Below are 21,663 nucleotides of genomic sequence, written 5' to 3'. Positions count from 1 at the left end.
TGCCCCTAAGCATGCAGTCCCCTGCTGGCCCCTCCTGGACGTGTGCCAGAATAATTTTCTCGAACAGCTTGCCTAGAATTGAGGTAAGACTAACTGGCCTATAGTTTCCTGGGTCCTCCTTCCTCCCTTTTTTGAAGATGGGAACCACGTTGGCCGTCTTCCAGTCCTCCAGCACCACTCCTGAGCACCACGAGTACTCGTAAAGCCGTGCCAGGGGTCTTGCAAATGACCTCCGCCAGTTCCTTTAGCACTCTAGGGTGGAGATCATTTGGACCGGCTGACTTGAATACGTCCAGCCCCTCCAGAAGCTCCCTAACTAAATCCTCGCTAACCCGTGGCCCAGGTGTGCCTCCCCCAGGGCCCGAGGGGGGCCCAGCAGGGAGGTGGCTGTTCTGGTCTGGATTCAAAGTGCTTTTCCAGAAACTCCGACAGGCTATGGATTAAGCTACATGAGATCCTGAGAAATCTTTAGCTGTTTTGTGCCTCAGCTGCCCCATCTCACTGCCTGTATCCACCCAACCATGGTATTTGTGAAGTTTATATATGGAGATCCTTGGACAAAAATTGCATCTTAAGCGCAAAATATCATATAACATTTAGCTTTGCTTTGATTAAATGCACAGAATGGACAATATTCCCTTAACAACTGCTCAATAGCTTGTTTTCTCTCTGCTGTTTAATGGGTAGCTCAAGGCCTTCCTTGCTGCATGCTATTCAAACCCTATATAGTGAAGACAAAATACTCATTTCTTTATCGCAACATATGACTGTCCCTGTTTTACCGGTGAGGATTGAGGTACTGAGGTTAATCTAATTTTAAACTACCAGGACATGATTTTTCAGAGTCCTTATGACTGCACAGCATTTCATATGCTCAAAGCACAGCTCCCATAGACTTCAGCTGCATTTGAGGTCTTCACAGTTCTGCAAACAAAATCCCAGAGCCTCACATAAGGCACTTCAAAGATGAGGAACATGGAATTAGTGACCACCTGTTAAGAGCTGGGTTTCAGTCACTTGACAATAATCAGAGTGGCTGTCTTCACTGAAGAGTTAACCTGTGTTATTTTGAATCAACTCTTCTCAAACAAGCCTAGGTTGAATTATAGCAGCCATGAAGTAAAACAAGTATACTCTACAGCTCCCTACCTCATTAAGCTAGTCACCTTCCAACTTCTAAAACAAACAGCACACCCCTGATTCCTACATCCTGAATCTGCATACTAGACTATTGCATATCACATTACACACTCACTTCCTCTCTCCCCCCCTCTCTCCAAGGGTATCTGTTTTGTCTGTACAGGTCTTAGTTTTTCTTTTAAAAAAACCTAACTGGGAAGATAAAGAACCCAAATTCCATCATCCCACTAACAAAGATGGGTCCCTCAGCAAACTTGGAGTCTTCTATAATCACCATACATTTGAACTAATGGACTAAACACAGAGTGGGCAAAATACAGCCCGCGGCCCAGATCTGGACTTCTGGGCCATTCTATCTGGCCACAGGGCCCCCAAAACATTTTAGAAAATTAAATATTTATCTGCCCATGGCTGCCTATCAAACATTACAGGGGACAGGGGCACTAGGACCCAGGGGAAGCCACAGCAGGACCCTGCAGTAGCAAGGCCTGCTTGGCCCTGCCCCCACAACTAGAAGCCCCTGCCTAGCAGAGGCTTCTGCCCTAGGATTCTGGGGCTGCTTGTGCCTCCCTGCACCGGAGAAGGAAATTCAGCTAAGCGGGAGAGGGGAAAGAGGCAGGGGAGGACGGCAGGCAATCGCCCCAGTCTTCGGGGCTGGGCCACCTCCTGCTGAGTCCTTTCATTGTGGCAGGGAGTACTACATGGTGCAGGAGCATCCAGTGGGTGGGCAGGAAAGTGAGGAAAGCAGCAGCAGGAGATGAAGTGGAAGCGAGCGTGTGTACAGGGCCCATGCCAGTGTCCCAGGGCCAGCGCCTGCAGGAGTGCAGGGCACAGGCTGGCAGGGATCCATAGAGCCAGGCTGGGCTCTATCAGTAGGGACAGAGGGGAACTGGCCTGGCTCCACAGATCCCCTGCCGACTGTGACCCTGCACTCATGCCACCCTGCTCTGGGCCCCGCTGGCACTGGCATGGGCCCTGTGCTCCCATCTGGGTGTAGTTGCGCTCTGGGCACCCACTCATTCCCAGCCCTGCAGTACAGGCAGGGACCAACGTGCACAGCCCCAATCCTGCGCTTGCCCGTCTGGGCTGAGCAGCAGTAGCATGGGACAGACTGCTGCTCAGTGTGGGCAGAAAGCGGTGCCACTGCCCCTCCCACTGCCGGTGCTTCCTGGTGCAGCCACCCAGAGCCCACACCAGGCTACCCTGCATCTCCACTGTCACCACTCCCTCTGGGCTGCCACGTGGGGCAGCGGTGGCAGCAGAGCAGATGCAGGGCAGCCCCACACAGCTGCACCACGAAGCGCTAGCAGTGGGGGGGGCCACTTTCCTCCACACTGAGCAGCAGTTTGTCCTGCGCCACTGCTGCTCAGCCTGGGTCCCAGCACCAGCTCCAGACTCACCCATTGGGGCTGAGCAGTAGCAGCAATGGCAGCAGCAGCTGGGCAGAAACTGGGTGGAAAGCAGCCCCCCCCCCCCCAATCATTGCATGCCCAAGGACAGCAGGACACCATGGTTGGGCAATGCAGAGCAGGTATTGGGTGTGCTATGGCTGCACACCGTTGGCAGTGGCAGAGGGGCACCATAGGGCGCTTGGGCCCTGGGCTGTTACCCGGCGGGTAACAGCCCAAATTAACATTTGATAAAGTTATAACTAAAAGCAGGGTTTCAGCATGGGAAGCACTGGGCGACCTTAACAGCAAATAGAGCTCTAAGGCAGTTCCTGGCAACCTTTTAAGACAGCGGGCTGGAATGACTCTGCTTAGGTCCCAGGTAATCCAGCACTAGGATTACAGCTGCTTCTCCCCACTACCTAACCACAGCACAGGCAAAGCTCCGTGCTGCTGAATCCTGCCAAGGCCCCCGGTTCCATGGGCCTGATCGTAGGCCACAAGTTGCTGACCCCTGCCATAAAACATTATGCTGGCTATTCAGATCAGTCATAAATGATAAGAAATAAGAATTCCTTTGACTAAAAAAAGTCTCCTCATGAAAAAGTAGGAGCAATTATTAGCGTAACCCTTCAGGTCCTAAGGCACAAATCAACATCTAAATACAACTCATATTATTTGTGAGGGCTATTATACATCTATAGAATTCTTAAGTTTTCCTACTACATCCAGTTTTACGAAGTATAATATGAAACTCATTTAGAAATTAGAGCTGAATTAATTTAATAACCTTATGCTTTGAAAGCTTATGGTTTTGGCAATATACTTAAGACATCTCGTGCCCCAGGCCAGATCTGAGTTCCTCACAGGTCAGATCTGGCCCGGGGCATGGACTGGCAGTGGGGTCTCACATGGGGCACATGGCAGCAACAAGACCAGTGACAGCAGAGCAAGCAGCCTCTGGTTCCAGTGGTGGCGGCAGCACTGGTAGGTCAAGCACCTGATGGACAAGCAAGGTTGTGCCAGCACAGCCCTGGCTCACCATCCTGCTGAGGGCCATGTCCTAGTCCAGGGTGCCTGATTTCTGCAGCAGGCCATGCCCCCATCCACACGCACCTGTAGCCTTTATGTGGCCCAGGGGGATGGACAGAACAGTACTGTGGGCTGTATGTCTAACATCCCTGACTTAAGACAACAATTGCTGTAAGTTATATTCTCTGATCATAAAGTCCCCCCCCCCCAAAAAAAAAAAAAGATTTATGATTCTTTCATTAGATTTATTCCATGCAACATTATACAGATTGCAAGCTTGCCAGGTCCAAGACTGGCATAAAATGGATATTCTTCTGTTTATTACTAACCAGAAGCAATAAATATATATTACAATGCAACCCTTACAAAATAAAACTTCTATTTTTTTCCTAGTATGACTCTAAGGAGCCCTAGTTTCTCCTGGATGTAGCTCTCTCCTTGCATGTGTAGTGCTTTCTATGTTGAACGAAATGAATGAAAACCTCCCCCTGCCACACATTTTCTAACAGATCTGCAAGAAGCTAATTAGTAAGCGTGGTCAAGAGAAAGAAAAAAGTCACCTTCCCCCTTCCCAGAAACTGCAAGCTTTAGTAAGCAGAACGTACAGTAAAGCTTGAAATCAGAAGCAGCTAGTCTTTCCAAATGAACAGGGGTTTCTCTGAAGTGACAAATTTAAATTTATTCTCTTGGGAAACATGGCCAGGGTTTTACAGTGTATAGCTGGAAGGAGAGTACTAAAAGCATGAGTAAGCGGGATTAAACCCCCACTAACTCTTGCAGCCATCAGGTGTAAAGCTCAGGTGATGCTTCTACCTTTTCCGTGTTTTACTTTTATATGCCAAAAGTCATCCTAAACTATTTTGGGGGTAGGGCTTGGGGGAAGGAGAGAGAAAGGCAGGCCTCCCCAGAGTACATTAAGACTAACCTGCCTTCGGAAGATGATGACATGTTCTTTAGATTCATTAACAAAGTCACTATAGGATTTAGCTGCCTAACAGGCATTGGAGAAAAATACTACACCTTGATACCGGTGCCAAGACACTAAGTGATATGTATTCTGTTGCTAAAACAGATGGAGGTTAAGCAAATGGCTGTTCCACCCCAGGACAGAAAACTACCACCTTGTCTCCAGCATTGTGGGTGGGATCTTTCTGGCCTACCAACTCTCTTGCTTCCCTAAACGTGGCCTTTCCAAGAACAAAAGTCTGCACATCCCAAATCTTGCTTCTTGGTATGATCTGAAAGCTTAAATTACACTGTAGCTTTGAATGGTACTAGGTTCCAGCAGAATGTTTTCTGCCAGAAAACAGTTACTCTCTCTATGCAGAAAATCTACTTTCCTCTAAGAAGAAACATAAAAAAGCAAAAGGAAAGCACAAGTGAAGGAAACTTTCCCTGGTGCTTATATGATGCTGGTAAGAGCCACAGCACTGGCTCCAGGTCATCAAATATGTAACAGGAAACAGACACTATGGGCACAGACAGAAGTGACCTTTTGTTGCATGATCGCCCCTCCTGAAAGTATCTACAGCTGTGCCCTGACAGAAGTGCCAGCTGCAGAGTGCTTTAGAAGTGCCTGATTGCATAACAAATTAACCCTTGAGGGTTCAGATGAAGGTGCTCCAAAGCACACAGCCACTCAGCCAGCTCCAGACTGGAGCTTGATCCCACAACCCCCCGGACCCAACAGAGAATATCTGTTTGATGTGGGGGGTGTTGCTGTAATTCATGTAGCTTCCTGTGAAGGTACATGAGTTACAGTGGACAGCTGCACATCTGTCAGCACCCTATAGAACAGGGTGGATAAAGACCAACATTTAAAAAAAAAGAAAAGTTTTTACTGATTTTTTAAAATCAGATTATTATTTAATCATTTTTTATTTTTTTGTTAAGATGCTTTTTTCTTTTAAAATAATAAAAAGAAACCTATATAGTTTTAAATTTAAAATACATTAAAGATATCATCATGGAATAGGGACTACAGTTTCTAATTATATACTACTTGAGACAATATATTCATGTAACCTTTTTAGAAAAGTTTTATAAATAGGTGACAACAGGCCGTGCACTACATTAGGGGCCCAATCTTGTGGGGTTCCCAGAGGCTCCTCTATAGATTAGGAAAGATGAAAGAAAACCACCCTACCCAATGGGACTCAGTGCTCAGTCTAGAAGAGCTCATTAAGCGTCTCTGTGATGCTTAATTTCAGTTCTCAAACTGTGGATTCGTCTCTTCAGAGATAACATCCTTGTTAGCAGCAGTGTACAGAGATGAGAAAGAACAGACACGATTACCCATCCATCAGCCCTCTCGTCTCTGCAAGTTTGTGTTCACAGTCAAGCCCTTACTTCTCTAAAAGTGTGATGTTTCAAAAAATTAAATGATTAAAAAGGATATCAAACAACAAGAATGCACTTTTAATAGAAAAGAATGATTAAATTAAGGCTTCATGACCAGTGATTTAAATTATGATTTAAATCATGATTTAAAGTGACTGATTTAAATCAAATCCACCCTGCTGTAGTCTATGCCAACACCCAAAAATGCCTTCAAAAGGAGGTTCTGGAGGGGCAGCTGACCAAGAGTCATGCAGGAGGTGACACCAATGACATGCAACCTGTCCACTCACGCAGCAGCAGAGCCATCCTAACTCCAATTTCTTACAGAAACCTTACATGGACTTTACTGAGTTTTGGCACAAGGAGAGGTGCATTCTACCCTTTCAGCAAAGCATCTTAGGAAACCCTAGGTTCCCACAACATATCTATTTCTTTACTATTACTGACAGAATATGGAAAAGGTGGGTGTTGAACCCGCACAACCCAGGACTCCCGTAACTTGCTAATAACCATTTTATACACAAACGCATTCCCTGCAAAAGTTCAAATGTGCTTATTACTAAATATTTAAAAAGAACTGGCCCACAATGGTAAAAAAATTATATACTAAGAATTTCACACCTGGAAGCAGTCCTAGTGAAGATGACTATAGCAGACAACATAATAACGTATTTCCAAAAGAAGCCTAAAGTTGATCAACTACATAAACCAGTAAATTGTATAGAAGCTCAGTGCAAGTTGTTCACATGGCGAAGAAATTGCTGAATATTTTTATAAAGATTTTTCATGAGAAAGAAAACCTTGGTAGCTTGGTCTATCCTGAAATTAAAAGATAATTAACGTCATTTTCTTCTTTGAATTCAATAGTACTGTTTCTTGTTTTATGTTGGCATGTAAAAACAGAATGTGTTTAAAATCCTGGGACACTCTCTGGAAGAACTGCCAAGTCCAAGCAGATATTCTGCAGGCAGTGTTCTGTTCTAGCTCCCATTTCCATTAGGGACAGTTGCCTCCGTATGCAAATGAAAATAGCCCTTGATGGCTGAATTGCAAGCATATTTGGTCTTTGGTAGGTTTCTCTCTGTTTGCTTGTTTAAGCGTGGCCACCAGATTTATGTAGTTAATAAAGTAATTTCAAGATAATTTTGCTAGAAGTTATTTTTGACACTTCTCTAGAAGATTCATGAGTAAACGAGGTAAGCTGCATGATGAACCCGAAGGTCACGAGCAAGCATTTTTCTATTAACAATGCCTCTTCTTTAGTTGTTTGATATCAACAAATCACATGCCAGCAAAGCACCAAAATCAACTAGGATTAACAATGAAAAACTTCATGTGAAGATCTACCAAAACACTGTGAAAATTTCTAAACGATAAAACATTAGTTTAACAACAATAACGTGTTAACTTCAGAAAAGACTAAGAAATACACCCAAAAAATGTCAAAACACATTCTGGAAAATTCTCTCTAATTTGCCACCAGCAGACATGTTCCTTTTTTTGGTTCAACAGCTCAAGATGTAAAAACCAGTGTTCCACTAGATGGAGCAGGATGGTAAAACCATCACAGAGGCCATTCCTGACTTTTGACTCAGCACAAATTCCAATGTCCTACAACAAGAAACAACCAGAAAAATATGGTTTTCACTTTTCTCCCATGTTGTCATATTGGCATAATCCAGAAGAGCTTTTTCCAGTCTAGCAAAAAGCCATGTGAGAGAGGAAGTGCAAGGTCCTAGCACCAGCTGTTACTTCTGTTAGCAGAAATAGCAAGGTAACCAAATGCTACAAGAATGAAATGGGTTTTTTTTTAATTTTTTATACATACACACACACACACATATATATACATACACACACACACACACACACACACATACACACACACACACACACACACACAATACACTTTATAGAGGCAATGCTAAAGGGCATAATGTACTTATCAAACAAAACTGCAAACTCATTATCATTTCTTACCTTGTAATAAATTACCTTGCAAAGAAATCTGTGTTAAAAGTACAGAATTGGGGAGGGGGAGAGGGGGTGTCCCTTAACGAAAGGTTCCAGGTGCAGGTCAAGCAAAATCAAGTTAGCAATGATATAAACTTTGAAGTGGTTTCTTAAGACTCGGAACTCCAAGAGTCACACTAAGTAAGGACCTTGCACGTCCTCTGTCACATGGCTCTTTGCCAGAATGAAAAAAACTCTTCTGGATTTTGCTTAATATGAAAACCTAGGAGAAAAACGAAAACCATATTTCCCTTTAGAAGTTTCCCTTTAAATTCACTTTAGTTCTGAAGTAAACCAAACCACATATATCTTACTTGACTTGTGAAAGGTCTATTATAACTTGTAAAAGATCCAGTCTTAAAACATTCAACTGCCGGTAAACCAGAGCTCATGAAATGCATCTCACAAATGCATCTTCAGAAACACTATGCCTGTTTCACAGACTCCAACATTGCCAGCTGGTAGTTGTTACCCATTACTTTCCACTCCCCCAATGCTTTCACAGTACACCTGAGATGCAATATTAACCATCTTCACAAACAGACCAGTAAAAAACCCTCAAACTTCTAAACTACGCATGTGTGAATAAGAATTTTAAGTATGTATCTAGGTCTCTTCAGATGCCCCCAGTTATCATAATGGACAATAATATAACGGGGGAAAGGAGCAGTACATATTCTGGAATGCACAAATACAATGGGTCCCTGCCTACCGCCTATGGATCAAGGTCTGGCCAAGTAGCTGGCTCCATCTCCTTGTTTTCAGCTGCTAAAATGAAATAAAACTGCACAGACAGTAAAGGCTTCCCCAGTATGATTTTTCCAAAGACAATTACTTATTTTGCAGATGTTCTTTGATTGCTAGTGGGAAAGGACAGTCTACTGTTACTGTAGATGGGGGAAGGTTGTTTTTTGGGGCACTTAGAGATGTGGGCCATCTCGTGAACAAGAACAATTTTCCTGCTGAGACCACTACAAGTTAGCTCCAGGGTTTTCAGAACACCTGGCATTTTTTTTCTGGTTCTCCAAAAGACAGGTGTCATGCATGATCAACCTTTTTCAATGATACAGAAGTTGTAAACATTCAGAAGTGAATTATATAATTTTCAATCCTTTAAGAAATTTGCAGCTTATGACGGTATATAGCAGAACAGAAGTACTACTTACTACTGCGCACAATCAATCAACTGATATTCATTAGACCTCTCGTAGCAGGCTTTCACACCTTCATCTTGCCAAAGTGTTTTTGTATGTTCATAAAACTCCTGAAAATAAAACATAATGAAAAAAATCAGCAAGAAAGGGATGTACATGCAAAATAAATAAAACAAAACAAAAAAACCTCAGGTATAAGTGGCAAATGCTTAGGGCTAAACTTTAGACCTACACAATAAAGCATCTTTACAAAAATCTTTTGATCGTAAGTACCACCAGATTTCTACAGTATCTTGAGCTTATTCTAACAGTTTTAAGTTCTCTGGGCAAGCACAATGCTCTCATACCTGCACAATTCTGATCCCCTTGGTAACACTGACTTTCAGGCTGTGGAGGTGAAGAAATAAGGACCCAAGATAAAACTTGCTAACATGCTTAAGTGACTTAAGCAAAGTGACTTAAGGGTTTAAGCTCCATTAACTTTTAATAACCAAAACTATTTTTTTTTTAAAATACAACTTTGGTTCACAACTGATTTTGATGCTTCTAACTTATATTAAGTACAACATATTAATTACTACCAGAAAACAATAATTACAGGTAATTTTTTTTCAACACATACTTAAAAACAAAAACTCAAAGTTTGATTCTCTAGAAGAGTTTTTAAATATTTGTAAACCACTGGATATTATCTAACAATCTCTTTGTGAATTCTCATTCCTATAAAAAATGTGTGGTGGGAGCAGTTAGAAAGGTGGAACAAAAGAGGTCACAAAAATATGAGACTACAAAATAGACTTCTGACAACTGGTCTTCACTTCCTGAATATCTAAACATAGTACTTGTGGGACTCTACCCCAATTTACTGCATAGTCCAACTAGCTGAATTCATACTTAGAAAAATGCACACACTGCACTAGACATTCCCCACATCCAAAGAGTAAGAAAAAAAAATATATTAAAGAAATCCCATGCACAAAATTTGACCTAAATAAGAAAAAAAAATAAATCTATAAATGTATTAAAAATAAAAGAACCAGAATGCCTTTAAGGATCTCAGTACACTTCGATTATATACGGAAACATGCATCTATAAACTCCAATTCTACAATAAGGAGATAAGAAATGATGGGTAGCACAGATGCTATGTTAGGTAACAAGTAGGTGATGTTGCAGATACCCCAAAAGTTCTAAAAACTTATAAAAAAGAAGGTTAAACAGTAACATCCATCCCATCATACAATGGAGACACAATTCACTGGAAAATTATGTTATTTTAAACCACTGATGGTTCTTTTAGAGCAGTGGTTCTCAACCTTTGTGGACCTGAAGCAACCCACTATAACTTCTGTGAATTCAGTGGCACCCAATTTCAAAAGCTAATTTATATATTACAGCACTTACCTCCTTCCACAGAGGTTGGATGGTGGTGGTGGTGGAGGGGAGGTAGGTGAGGTGGGAGTTTCATGCAGGTAGGGGTCAAGCCCAATCCTGCATTTATTTAGCTTATCTCATTACCTGGCTCACACCACCTACCAGTCTTAAAAGGCTGATTCTCAACCGACGCCCTGGTTGAGAATCACCGTTTTAGAGTATGATGCAGAAATATAAGTAGTCTTTCAGTTACCTAGCCAGTCTACTTCTTAAAAATAAAAGAAGATAAAATAAACAAAGGATTGTGTTAATGTTCCCAACACGATTATTCATTGCTGGTTAGTAACTACTTCAAACAAGTCTTTCAAAACAGTTCAATGCTCCACTTTGGAGAGCTTCTTATAAATCATGGAAAATTAGAGTTGGAAGGAACCTCACGAAGTCATTTAGTCCAACCCCCTGCTCAAAGCAGGACCATCCCCAACTAGATCATCCCAGCCAAGACTTTGTCTACCTGGGTCTTAAAAGCCTCCAAGGATGGAGATTCCACCACTTCTCTAGGTAACTCGTCCCAGTTTTGCTACCTTTCTAGTGAGAAAATTGTTCCTAATATTTAAATTCAACTTCTCTTGCTGCAACTTCAGCCCACTGCTCCTTGTTCTGTCATCTGCCACTGCTGAAAACAGTCCAGCTCCAACCTCTTTCAAAATGCCCTTTAAGTAGTTAAAGGCTGCTATTAAATCCCCTCTCAGTCTTCTCTTTTCCAGACTAAATCAGCCCAGTTCCCTCAGCCTCTCTTCACAAGTCATGTGCCCCAGCCCCCTAACCATTTTTTTGCCCTCCACTGGACTCTAATTTGTCCACATCCTTTCTGAAGTGGGGGGCCCAAAACTGGAAACAGTACTCCAGAAGTGGCCTCACCAGTGCAAAATACAGGACAATAATCACTTCCCTTGACCTGATGGCAATATTCCCACCAATGCAGCCCAGTATGGTGTTTGCCTTCCTGGCAAGAAGGGCACACTGTTGGCTCATATTCAGCTTATTGTCCACTGTAACCTCCAGGTCCTTTGCCGCAGAGCTGCTGCCCAGGCAGTACCAGTGTATGGGATTGTTCTGTCCCTAGTACAGAATTTTGTACTTGTCCTTGTTGAACCCCATGAGATTTCTTTTGGCCCCAATCCTCCAATTTGTCTAAGTCACTCTGAATCCTAGTCCTACCCACCAGTGTATCTACTATTTCCCCCAGCTTGATGTTATCTGAAAACTTCTTGACACAAGTAGTAAGATCTTGTACTTTCTATATGTGTGGATGCTGAAAAAGAATCACAAAGCTAGGCCTGAATGAATATCTACTTGAACACTAAAAGCTCCAAAAAATTATTCAGCTGCTGAATTCTAAAATGCACAGGCAACCACTTTCTAACACAGTACTCTTCTGCAACAGGAAGCCTGAAATTTTAAAGTTCCTCAAGTTCAGCCTTTAACGAATAAGTCACTTCAAAACAGATACCAATCTGACATACTTTGAGTTGTACTTGAAGACTGTACAGAAGTTTAAGTTTGAGAAGAAAGCAGACACCAACTTGCTGAGCAAAACAGGCCAAAAGAGAAAGATACTGCTTGTACCGGCTTCCTGTTCACTTCAAGGTGCAACTCAGCACATTCACCATCTCAAGATTACCATATTTTTTGCATATAACTTCCCCCTGGAGTATAATACACACCCTGTTTTTGAAAGGCAGAATGAATAAAACGATTTTTCCAGAAAATAGCAGGAGAGAGACAAGCAGCAGCTAGAAGCAGCAAAATTGCCCCTACGAAAGGTTAGCTTGATTAGTGCAACATCTAGACTGTTAAAAGGAAAAACTACTTTTAACACCCCTGAAGTAAAGAACAATGAGCTTTTAAGTCAGTTGACTCCTACAGCTGCTTGAATAGTAACATCACAATCAGAAAAATAGATATGGGCAACAGAGAGATCTTGTTTAAGGGACCTTACACACTTGTATACTTATGTGTATACTTAGTTTGTATGCATACTATGAACAGATTACGAGCTAGACATGGGGTGGAGTAATTTATTCATCTAATAACATTTACCTAACATTCCCCTCCCCAATGGTTTTATATATTCACGACCAATAAGCTACTTTCTATAGAAATAGAAGGATTATTGTTCCAAGTTGTTCACTTACTCTACCTTCTAAAGGTAAAATATTTTACAAATTTAAAAAGAATTTTAAATTTCGCATACACACCAACTCACAAGCTCCCCAGATCTGCTTATCATAGAAGTATTTATTTTATTCTTTTTCTCATTTGAAGGTAATATGTTGCCCAAATTTAAGATCTGCTTATAGTTCTGAAAATGTCAGCATCCTACTTATAGACTTTAAAAATTAAAAACACATTTTTTTAATTAGATTGATAAAGACCTGATTAATAAGGGTACTTTTTTCATATTCCCAAGTGGCGATCATTGGAAGGAATCCCAAGAATTGTATTATCAAAGCACATTACATTTTTAATGTCCATCGCCCACCTATCTTTAATTTTTACAACAATTACACCACACTAGATCTATAGATGCTATGCCCTAATAAAGAGCTAGGTATTATTATTTAGCTATTCTTCACTACTGCATATGTATTCCTTGAACAGTTTATAATCAAACTGCTATACCATGGAGGGCTCTATATTTTGCTCTTCTTGCAACACATTTATAAAAATAGTATTGCATAAATGCATTTTCTGCATGGGAAAAATGTTTTAGAATCAGCAACCTCACATGTGTTGTATATAATTACGTTTCTGGCTAACAGTCCAACAAAAAGAATTTTCAAATAAGCTTAGAAAAAAAATTTCAGCAGCTTAGTAACTTAAGTATACAAACCGCTGCACACACTACTGTTATCAATGACCATGGGCTTTTCTTGGCTAGATCTCAGAGCTTTTAAGTGGTTTGGGCCAAATATCCTTACAAGTGTTATTCACTAGCTCAGGCTACATGTTCCTGGTCACCTTTTAAATAACCACAGCTTATAGTTTTTATTTAATTACATTTTCCCTATTTTTTTTTTTTTTTTTAAAAAGGAAAGAAAACGACTTAGGGAGCCCTGCCACATCTGAAGACACCATGGCTTGGAAGGAAGTCTCCGTAGGAGCTCAGTGATAGGAATGGCAGTGTTGCCTTATGAGCATAATAGCCCTGTTTCAGGAGCATACTGAACATGGTACAGTTACAGTCTACTTCCTCTGGCTAGCCAGAAAGGAGCCATGTCCTAATACAGTTTATAAAGTTCTGCTTAAAAGCCACCACACACGACAGAACTATCCACCTCTATGTCTGTTCCTACACATAAGTTTAGCAATCCCATACTATTTATAGAAATCATCCGTATGTTTGCTCTGAAGGATCATACAGTTTTGTGAAGCCTATACACAAATGGCCTGTTAGACAACTGTTCATTTGAGCACACTTTTATTGCTGCAGGTATTAAATCATGATAGCTATATACGTAGGTAAGGTATGCAAATGTACACTCACTTGTACTTTCTCTAACATGAAATTCTCTTCTAAACATTTTAAGAGGACTTGGAGAACATTTATAGCAGGAGACTGATTTTGCAGCAGCTTCTCCCCTCCCTCCATTTCTTTTTTCAAACTATTATTGAAGTAACATTCCCAGTTTAGTTTAAATTATTCTTATAATTAGGCCATAAGATTTTAAATTAATCAGCGGATTTGGAAAGGTAGGTTAAACTGCAAAATCAAAAGCTATAGTTGCATCATGTTAACATAAAATACACCTGTAGCCGAAGAATGAGAAATATTTTCTTTACAAAAAGAAAGAGGAGGAGGAGAAATGGTGAACTATTAAATCATTACAGTTAAAAACAAAACAAAACAAAACAAAACAAAACCCACAACTTCTCTTACCCGTTTTCAGTTGGGTTCCCCCGTCACCTTTTTTGGGGAGGAGACAGAGTGTGACAGATTCACAGTTCTGATCCTTGGTTTCGTCCTTCCTGTCCTATGAGTTACCTTCTGCTTTGAGATTTTAAGTGTCAGCAAATATCAGCAGCTTTTTTTAAAGTATTTTCTAGACTCTTCTAGTTCCAATTGTGATTATCCTCCAACCCCTCCCCTCCTCGTTGTCCCTCCCCAAAATGAAAGCTTGGCATTTATTTTTAGCTTTTCTATTACAACAAAGTGCAATGGGGGAAAAGAAATGTTATAAACCTCCCTACAATAAAGTATGAGGAGGAGGACAGGTTGAAGGCCTGGCACTTTATGGAGCCTCCTTTTTGCTATCATCTGTTAGTTCTTAAAAGAAACAGTACTAACACAGGACACTGTATGACTCAACTTTCACAGAGCTAGAAAGAAGTCTTAGCTCAACCAAGGGGCAAAGTTGGCAACAAAATGACCCAACTCTGCTGAAGGAGCAGCAGAATTAGATGTACATAAACCATCTAAACGTCCCACCCGATTCAGAGAAGTCCCACCAGACTAGGTAACTAGCTTAGTAAAATGCAACTTACGTGTAAGGCTGAAATAGTGCATTTTAAACTGAATTCATCTGCCACACCAATTACTTTAAAACATCCTAAATATTCCTTTTATCCTCCCATACAAATGACTAGAACAAACGTACAGAAAATTTAGCAATAGTATAGAGTTCCCTCATGAACTGTGACCATATGCTAGTATTAGAAAAAAAACCCAAGCAGTTTAATGAAAAAATGCATTAGAACAATGAACCTCTCTGTTGGATCTACTCAGGATCTGAACTTTATGTTCCACCACACTTTTAAACTTCCTCCCTCCTCCTCTTCTTTTTTATCCCCTTTTTAAAATGTGGTCTTCTTGCACTTTTGTCCATCTCCCCTACCAAGATTTTTGGTCCCAGTTCCAGTTTTGTTACCTTGATGCATATCATCCAAATAAGCAACAGTTACAAAAACTGAACAAATGAGAGCGCTACCATTTTACTGTACTGTTTTTACACATTGTTAACTACTTAAATGCTGAATTATATACCAGAGTTGTTCAGCATGTGTTGTCCCAAGATGAAGCAGAATCTGCTGTTCTATTTATTTGAAGGTCAAGTCAAATAGTTTATTCAATAACACATTTTTATTGCAGAAAAGACGAAAAAATGTATTTGGATTGTGACAAAATTACTGCATTTTCACTCTCATGTGTCCAGCACTAAGGTCTGTTATTTTTGCATGCTATGCCAAATCCCCTTCTACATTATACTACCAATTCAGTGGCAGCAAAATCTCACTTTGTCTCAGTTGAGCATCTGCAAAGCAAAAATGTAGTCACACAAACTGATGCAAAGTCCCCAGATCTCATACCACGAGGTCAATACTTCACAGGGGCAAACCTCCTTCAGTTTCTAATGACCTGCCAATCAGCAGGAGATATGATCTCCCAATAGCACCAAGAATGACAATGCGATAGACTTCTTCCATTAATGCAAACTTAAAATGCTTGTCCAGGCAGGGTGCGAATTGAGAGGTGGTAGGCAGGGGAAGGCTGAGCTCCCCCTGTAAGATTTAAAAATCATAACTTGCGGGGGCCTCCAATTGGACTGGTCCTTCACTTAGGTGGACTTCTTAATCAATGAACTGGTTTAAATTTTTTGCAGACTGCTCCACCCCCACAAAGAGTCCAAATGTAATTCAAACCCTGAGTTCAGGCCTGCCCAACTGGTGGCCCACAAGCTGCATGTAACCCACGAGGGGTTAATGTATAGCCCCTGGGCTCTCATCCAGCCATGGCTCCCCCCATTGCCCTGGCTGCACTAGGGGCTGGAGTCTCCATGTTCCCCCCTCCCTCATCCAGCTGCCACTTCCCAGGGGGTAAGGCAACACGGCAGCACAGGGAGCTAAGGGCAAGTGCACCGCTATGCCCAATGGGGAAGAGAGATCATACTCAAGTGGTGCAGCAAGGAGGAGTGCCCACACGGGCATGTGTTGCAGGGGAAAGAATTGTGTGGGCGCACCCATGAGGCACAACGGGGGGCGGGGGAGGAAGCCTACACACTGCAGTGGTGTGGTAGGGAACACCTACATGGCATATGGCCCCCAGGGACTTAAAAGTTGGATAGCCCTGCAATTTTAATACATTGCACTTTCCTAGACTCTTTAACCCTGTGAGGTAGGAACTGTTTTTATTTAACAGAGGAAAAAAAAGGTAGACAGATTACGCAACTTGCTCAAGATGCAAAGGGTAATCTATAGGATAGACGCACACAGTCCTAGGCTCCTGTTCCCAAGTCTCACTTCCTACCTTTTGTTGAGAGAGAGGCAATTAACTGTGTTAGCCTGAAGTCTGGCAGGAGGCAGGACAGGGCAGATGCTAGGAATCTGACAAGTTAGGAACCGGTTGCCTATGAAAACTTATGCCTTTCTGAATGAGTTAAATAAATCTCTTATATGCCTTCCCGTCCTGCCTTCTGCCTTGCTGTTACTGCTTCTTGCTATGACAGTCCATTATAGCTAATCTGAACTCAACAAACTCATGTGCACAGAGAAAAGTAAAAATAACCCATGAAAAGCCTCCCTGGAAACTGAACAGGGAAGCAAATTAAAAACAGGGATTTTCAAAAGCAAGACAGCACAGCCAAACCATTACATACTACAACTACGGTAACTACGTGGTAGACAGAAACAAGAAGTTCCTGACCAATACTACCCTTGACATGGGAAAGGGGTTAGGAGCAGCTCCTTCTGATATGCTGTTATATAGGAAGAAAATTAAGACCAGACCCTGGCCTTGATTAATCTTTTTAGGTCATGAGGGCTCTTGACTAAAAAACAGATCTAGTGCGCCGAGCCCTTTAACAGCCCTTCAGCACAAACTCACTGTGACCCGACCTCTCCAAGGCCACAGCAACTTCAGGTCACGGCAGTAAGATATAAATCAAAGGAAGCCTTAATATCTGTCTGGCTTAGCTAGATTAGTAATAAAATATCTATTACTGCAAAGTAAGACTTTTTTTTGGCATCTGTCTTTCTAATTTCAACTGTAACTAGCAATATTTATGCAATCACTTTAATACAGTTATTAAAATGTCCACGTAGGATGGAAAAAAGAATTCATGACCACATTCCTTGATTTTTTTATTGGTATTTCAAAATACCAATAAAATACTGATAGTTCCTTTCTATTCAGCACTGGTTAGGTCTCATCTACAGCACTGTGTGCAGTTCTGGGCTCCAAAAGGACATAGAGTAGTTAAAGAGGGTCCAGAGGTGGATAACAAAGATGATCAAGGGGTTGGAAGGCAAGTCATACGAGGAGAGAGGCAGAAGGAGCTAGGCATGTTCAGCTTGCAGAAAAGGTGCTTATGAGGGAACATGATAGCAATCTTCAAATACCTGAAGAAACAAGAATAAAAGCAACTTTTCTCTCTTGCTGCAGAAAGGACGTAGACCAATGGCTTGAACTTGCAGCAAAGTAAGTTTAGACTGGATAGCTGGAAGAACTTCACTGTGAGAATGAGGCAGTGGAATGGACTAACTGGGGAAGCTGTGGATTCTTATCACTTGAGATATTCAAGAGGTCAGACAGGCACTGGGCAGAGATGGTCTAGTCATTAGAAAATGACTTCTATGAAAGCATCTGATATTTTAAATCGTTCATGGCATATTAATTGACTGCTTTAGACAGGCTGCAGTACAATACGTATGTGCCAAAGGTTATGAAAAAAATCTAATGCAACTATGCAATGAAATGCAAGTGTAAAAACAAAAAATAAATCAGAGAAATCCTCACTATGTCATGTGAGTCATGGAAGGCATCTCTGGAGCCAAGATAAGGGAAAGAAATCTCATTAGGGAAAACATAAAAGAGGTGCTAAATATTTAAAAAGACGACAAGCAAAGATCAAGGATAGAATATGAAGCAAGTGGCAGATTTGTGAGTTTGAATAGTATTCTCTCTCTGGAAATCTTTTTTAAGGGTACCACACAATATTAGCGTTATTACGTGCAAACACCTACACAATTCAAAATAAACCCAAAGATTTCAAATGGGAATCTAGACTGTCAAAACCATTCTGTCCTTTTACAAACTTTCTGAATTCTCAGCAACAGAAGACTTGTTACATCATTTTACCATAGTCAAATAAAAATAAAGCAAAAGCTAAGAGCTGGTGTATTCCAATGGGTACCTTCTGTGTAATGAGAGGCACCTTGTGTCTAATTGAGGTTGAAAACCGCTGCTCTAAAAGAACAATAAAATGGGAACTAAATTACTCAAAAATTACCAGTCACTTTTTGTAGCAGGCAAGTTTCCTGGAAAGAAACAGCCAAAAGAGTAGTCCTTACATGCCTGTTACTTGTTTATATAACACTAATTCATTGTTGGCACATTCTAATACACTATACAGCAATGTCAATGCAGGTCTGTCCTGCATTATGAGAAAGAAGGCCTTTAATAGAATACCTAAAAAATAACAAACCTGGATGAGTTTAGTGTGAGATGACAACCCGAATCTCATAATAGGATATACAACCTGAGTCCAAAAACGATCCTTATCATTGCCGAAATACAGTAAAGCTGCCATGACCTGCCCTGTCTAGGTAAGCTTCTAAGCAGAATCATATCCTTCATCCCATGTCATTTTCCGGTAAAAGTGAACGAGCACAATATACATCTAAAATCCCTGTCCAAAGAGGGCACTGTAAAGCAACAGCTGTATTTAAACACAATTTGTTAATAGAATGGCATCCCCAGGCAAGTTGAAGAGGAAATTCTCCTTTAAGTATTGTTTTATTTAAGATCCCTTGTCCCACCATGACCTGTTGAAAATTCTCCGATATAGTGAATTGATGAGTAATGGTTTGAACTCCCTTGTGTTTGTTTATGGGAGTTTAAGCAGACAACTGGAAGAGAAAAGCAAACATGAGTAAAACCACCTTGGATGAGGAAGAAAAGGAAAAAGCCCATTTGGGAAAGAAGCTATTGAAAACAAACTGGATCAGTGGAAGGAGATGCTCAGAAAGAGTTCAATCATATTAAAATCTTATTCATGCTGCAGCGCTCAGACAAATCTTCACTAAATGAAGTGATGTCAGCCAGGTAACAAGCCATTCTATAAAAGTTAACCAGGAGAAATGTTTTAGAGTGACTGGAAGAAACTGAGTAAGTGCTCCGACTGCTTTTTTAACAAAATATAATGCTCAGAAGAGAAACTCTGGGCCTGGGGAAAAAACAGGAACCGAAGCGCAAACTTTTGAGACACATTCTAAGGAAAAAATATTAGTACAAAATGAAGGAAAGAAAAACTAGACAAAAATGTCTAAAAGGCTTTTCCCCTCCAAATATACATAAAAACTCAGGAAATTTTTTTAAAATGTAGTTCTGAAGCAATGTTTTACAAGCATTAGGATGTTGGAAGAGAAAATGCTGGCAGGGTGCCTGAAGCGATGGGAATATTCACAGAAACCTTAGCACAGACATGCAACATTACCTTCTCTTTGTAAACTATAACACAGGGTGGATCTGTCATTAGAACCTGTTTAAAGTCAACCCTGCTAGGAAATAAAACACCGATCAAAAGTTGTGCACAGCATTTACCCAATATTGCGGTTATAACTGGGATTCAATTTCGTTAGGACAAAGTTCAGTGTCCCATGAAACTACACATTTCATAATAAGAGTTTTAAATAGGTCATCCCCGTGTAAACTTAATGATTAAAAGGTCAAACAAATCATGTTTTCAGTTGTAAAAAGGTGTTTCAGGAGACATTTTTCCCTTTGGCTGTTTAGTTTTTAGATACAACAACAAGCCCCTAAGCCTTGGTTGTGAACTTCCTTATTATAAATACTTTTTTAAAACGGTGGGTATACAAAGTTCACTCTCATGGCAGTCAAGCAACACTTGCATCTGGATATAAGAACACTCCAGGGGCTCACAATGCTGATGTGACACCATGCACATTGTAGCAGGAACAGCGGAAAGCTGTTTTTCCTCTTAGGGTAAGGAGATGCACGACAGATTTCTGTCACTCAGATCGGATCCAAAACAAAACAGCCTCAATATCAGTTGTGCTCTATTCAGACTAGGATCCCAGTGACCCCCCATCTTCAGGTAGTGACACTAGCACATATGAAACCTCAGATGAGAAGGTTAATAGAGATGTTCATTTGGCTGGGGAAACATCTGCATTTCTAAATGGTGTGAATAAGTGTTAATTACAGCTTACTATTTCACAGGAAATGTGCTGATGACATCACAAAGGAAGCACATACCTATGAATAGTTTAAGATATACTCTCATAACTGCCCCACATCCAGAGCAAGATGCAGGGCTCTGTGGGAAAGGTGAGAGTACTCGGCACTTTCAGTAACCGAGTCAGAAAGATTTTCAGTGGGAATACTTTATTAACAATGACTTTTCATGCTTAGAACAAGAAAGAATTCTGAAATATTGGGGGCAACCACCTGCAGTATCTGTGTCTTTGCATTTGTGGTACACAAGTATGCCAGACTTGGTTAACCCGGCTGTGCAGAGGAACGGGTGATGGGAGGGGCACTTCTTCCAGAAACTGCTATGATGTTTAAACTTTTGTCTTCTCCTTTGCTGCAGTTTCAGAATACTATAGCAGTCAGTGGATGTGCCAGCACTCAAGTGTACATCCATCACCAGCAGAATGCCTTTAGTTAAAAAGGCATCGCTGGCATGACCATGCTTCTCCTTTTATCTCCTTCTCATGATGAAACCAAACTAGTTTACTCTGCCGATATAAAAAAAACAAAAACAACAAAACACGTTCAGACACATGTTCTCATTTGCATGCAACTGCCAATTAAACAGATGCAGTTTTACAGTGGAGGAAAAATGGACTCATGCTAAAGGCAATGACAGGGGAATCTGGAGATCTACTGTATGGCACAGCCTTGACTGGGAGGCCGTGGAAAAGGACAGAGATTTATCACTATCATCCTACAATCACTTTAAGATTCTGTTTTAAAAAAAAAGAAAATCTTAATGAACAGTAATTCATCCCAAAGTTGCTCAAAAAGATTTAAAAACTGTCTCCGATTAGCAGAATCAGAGTCTATGACACTGTATGCAATGACAGCCAAAATATCTTTTAGCCACTAATGGACAGCTTTGGATGCTCTTACTACTTCATTCTGACAAAGAAAAAAGAATTATATCTACTGATTTAAAAGTTTCCACTTAATGAAATGA

The 21,663-nt window shown here is 41.0% G+C and overlaps 1 protein-coding gene across 1 annotated transcript in view; it reads right to left on the bottom strand.

Annotated features, from left to right (window-relative positions):
• Window positions 1-21,663, bottom strand: part of GNAS (GNAS complex locus) — a 136,236-nt gene that overhangs the window by 43,892 nt on the left and 70,681 nt on the right. Inside the window, exon 6 of the mRNA XM_019548197.1 lies at window positions 9,080-9,177. Coding sequence (XP_019403742.1) covers window positions 9,080-9,177 — 98 coding nt within the window. The remainder of the gene's footprint in view (window positions 1-9,079; window positions 9,178-21,663) is intronic.

The sequence above is a fragment of the Crocodylus porosus genome, unplaced genomic scaffold, assembly GCF_001723895.1.
Source record: "Crocodylus porosus isolate Cpor-Errol unplaced genomic scaffold, CroPor_comp1, whole genome shotgun sequence".
Classification (NCBI taxonomy): Eukaryota; Metazoa; Chordata; order Crocodylia; family Crocodylidae; genus Crocodylus; species Crocodylus porosus.
The sequence above is the reverse complement of the archived record's forward strand: the minus strand, read 5'-3'. Positions and strand labels throughout refer to the sequence as shown.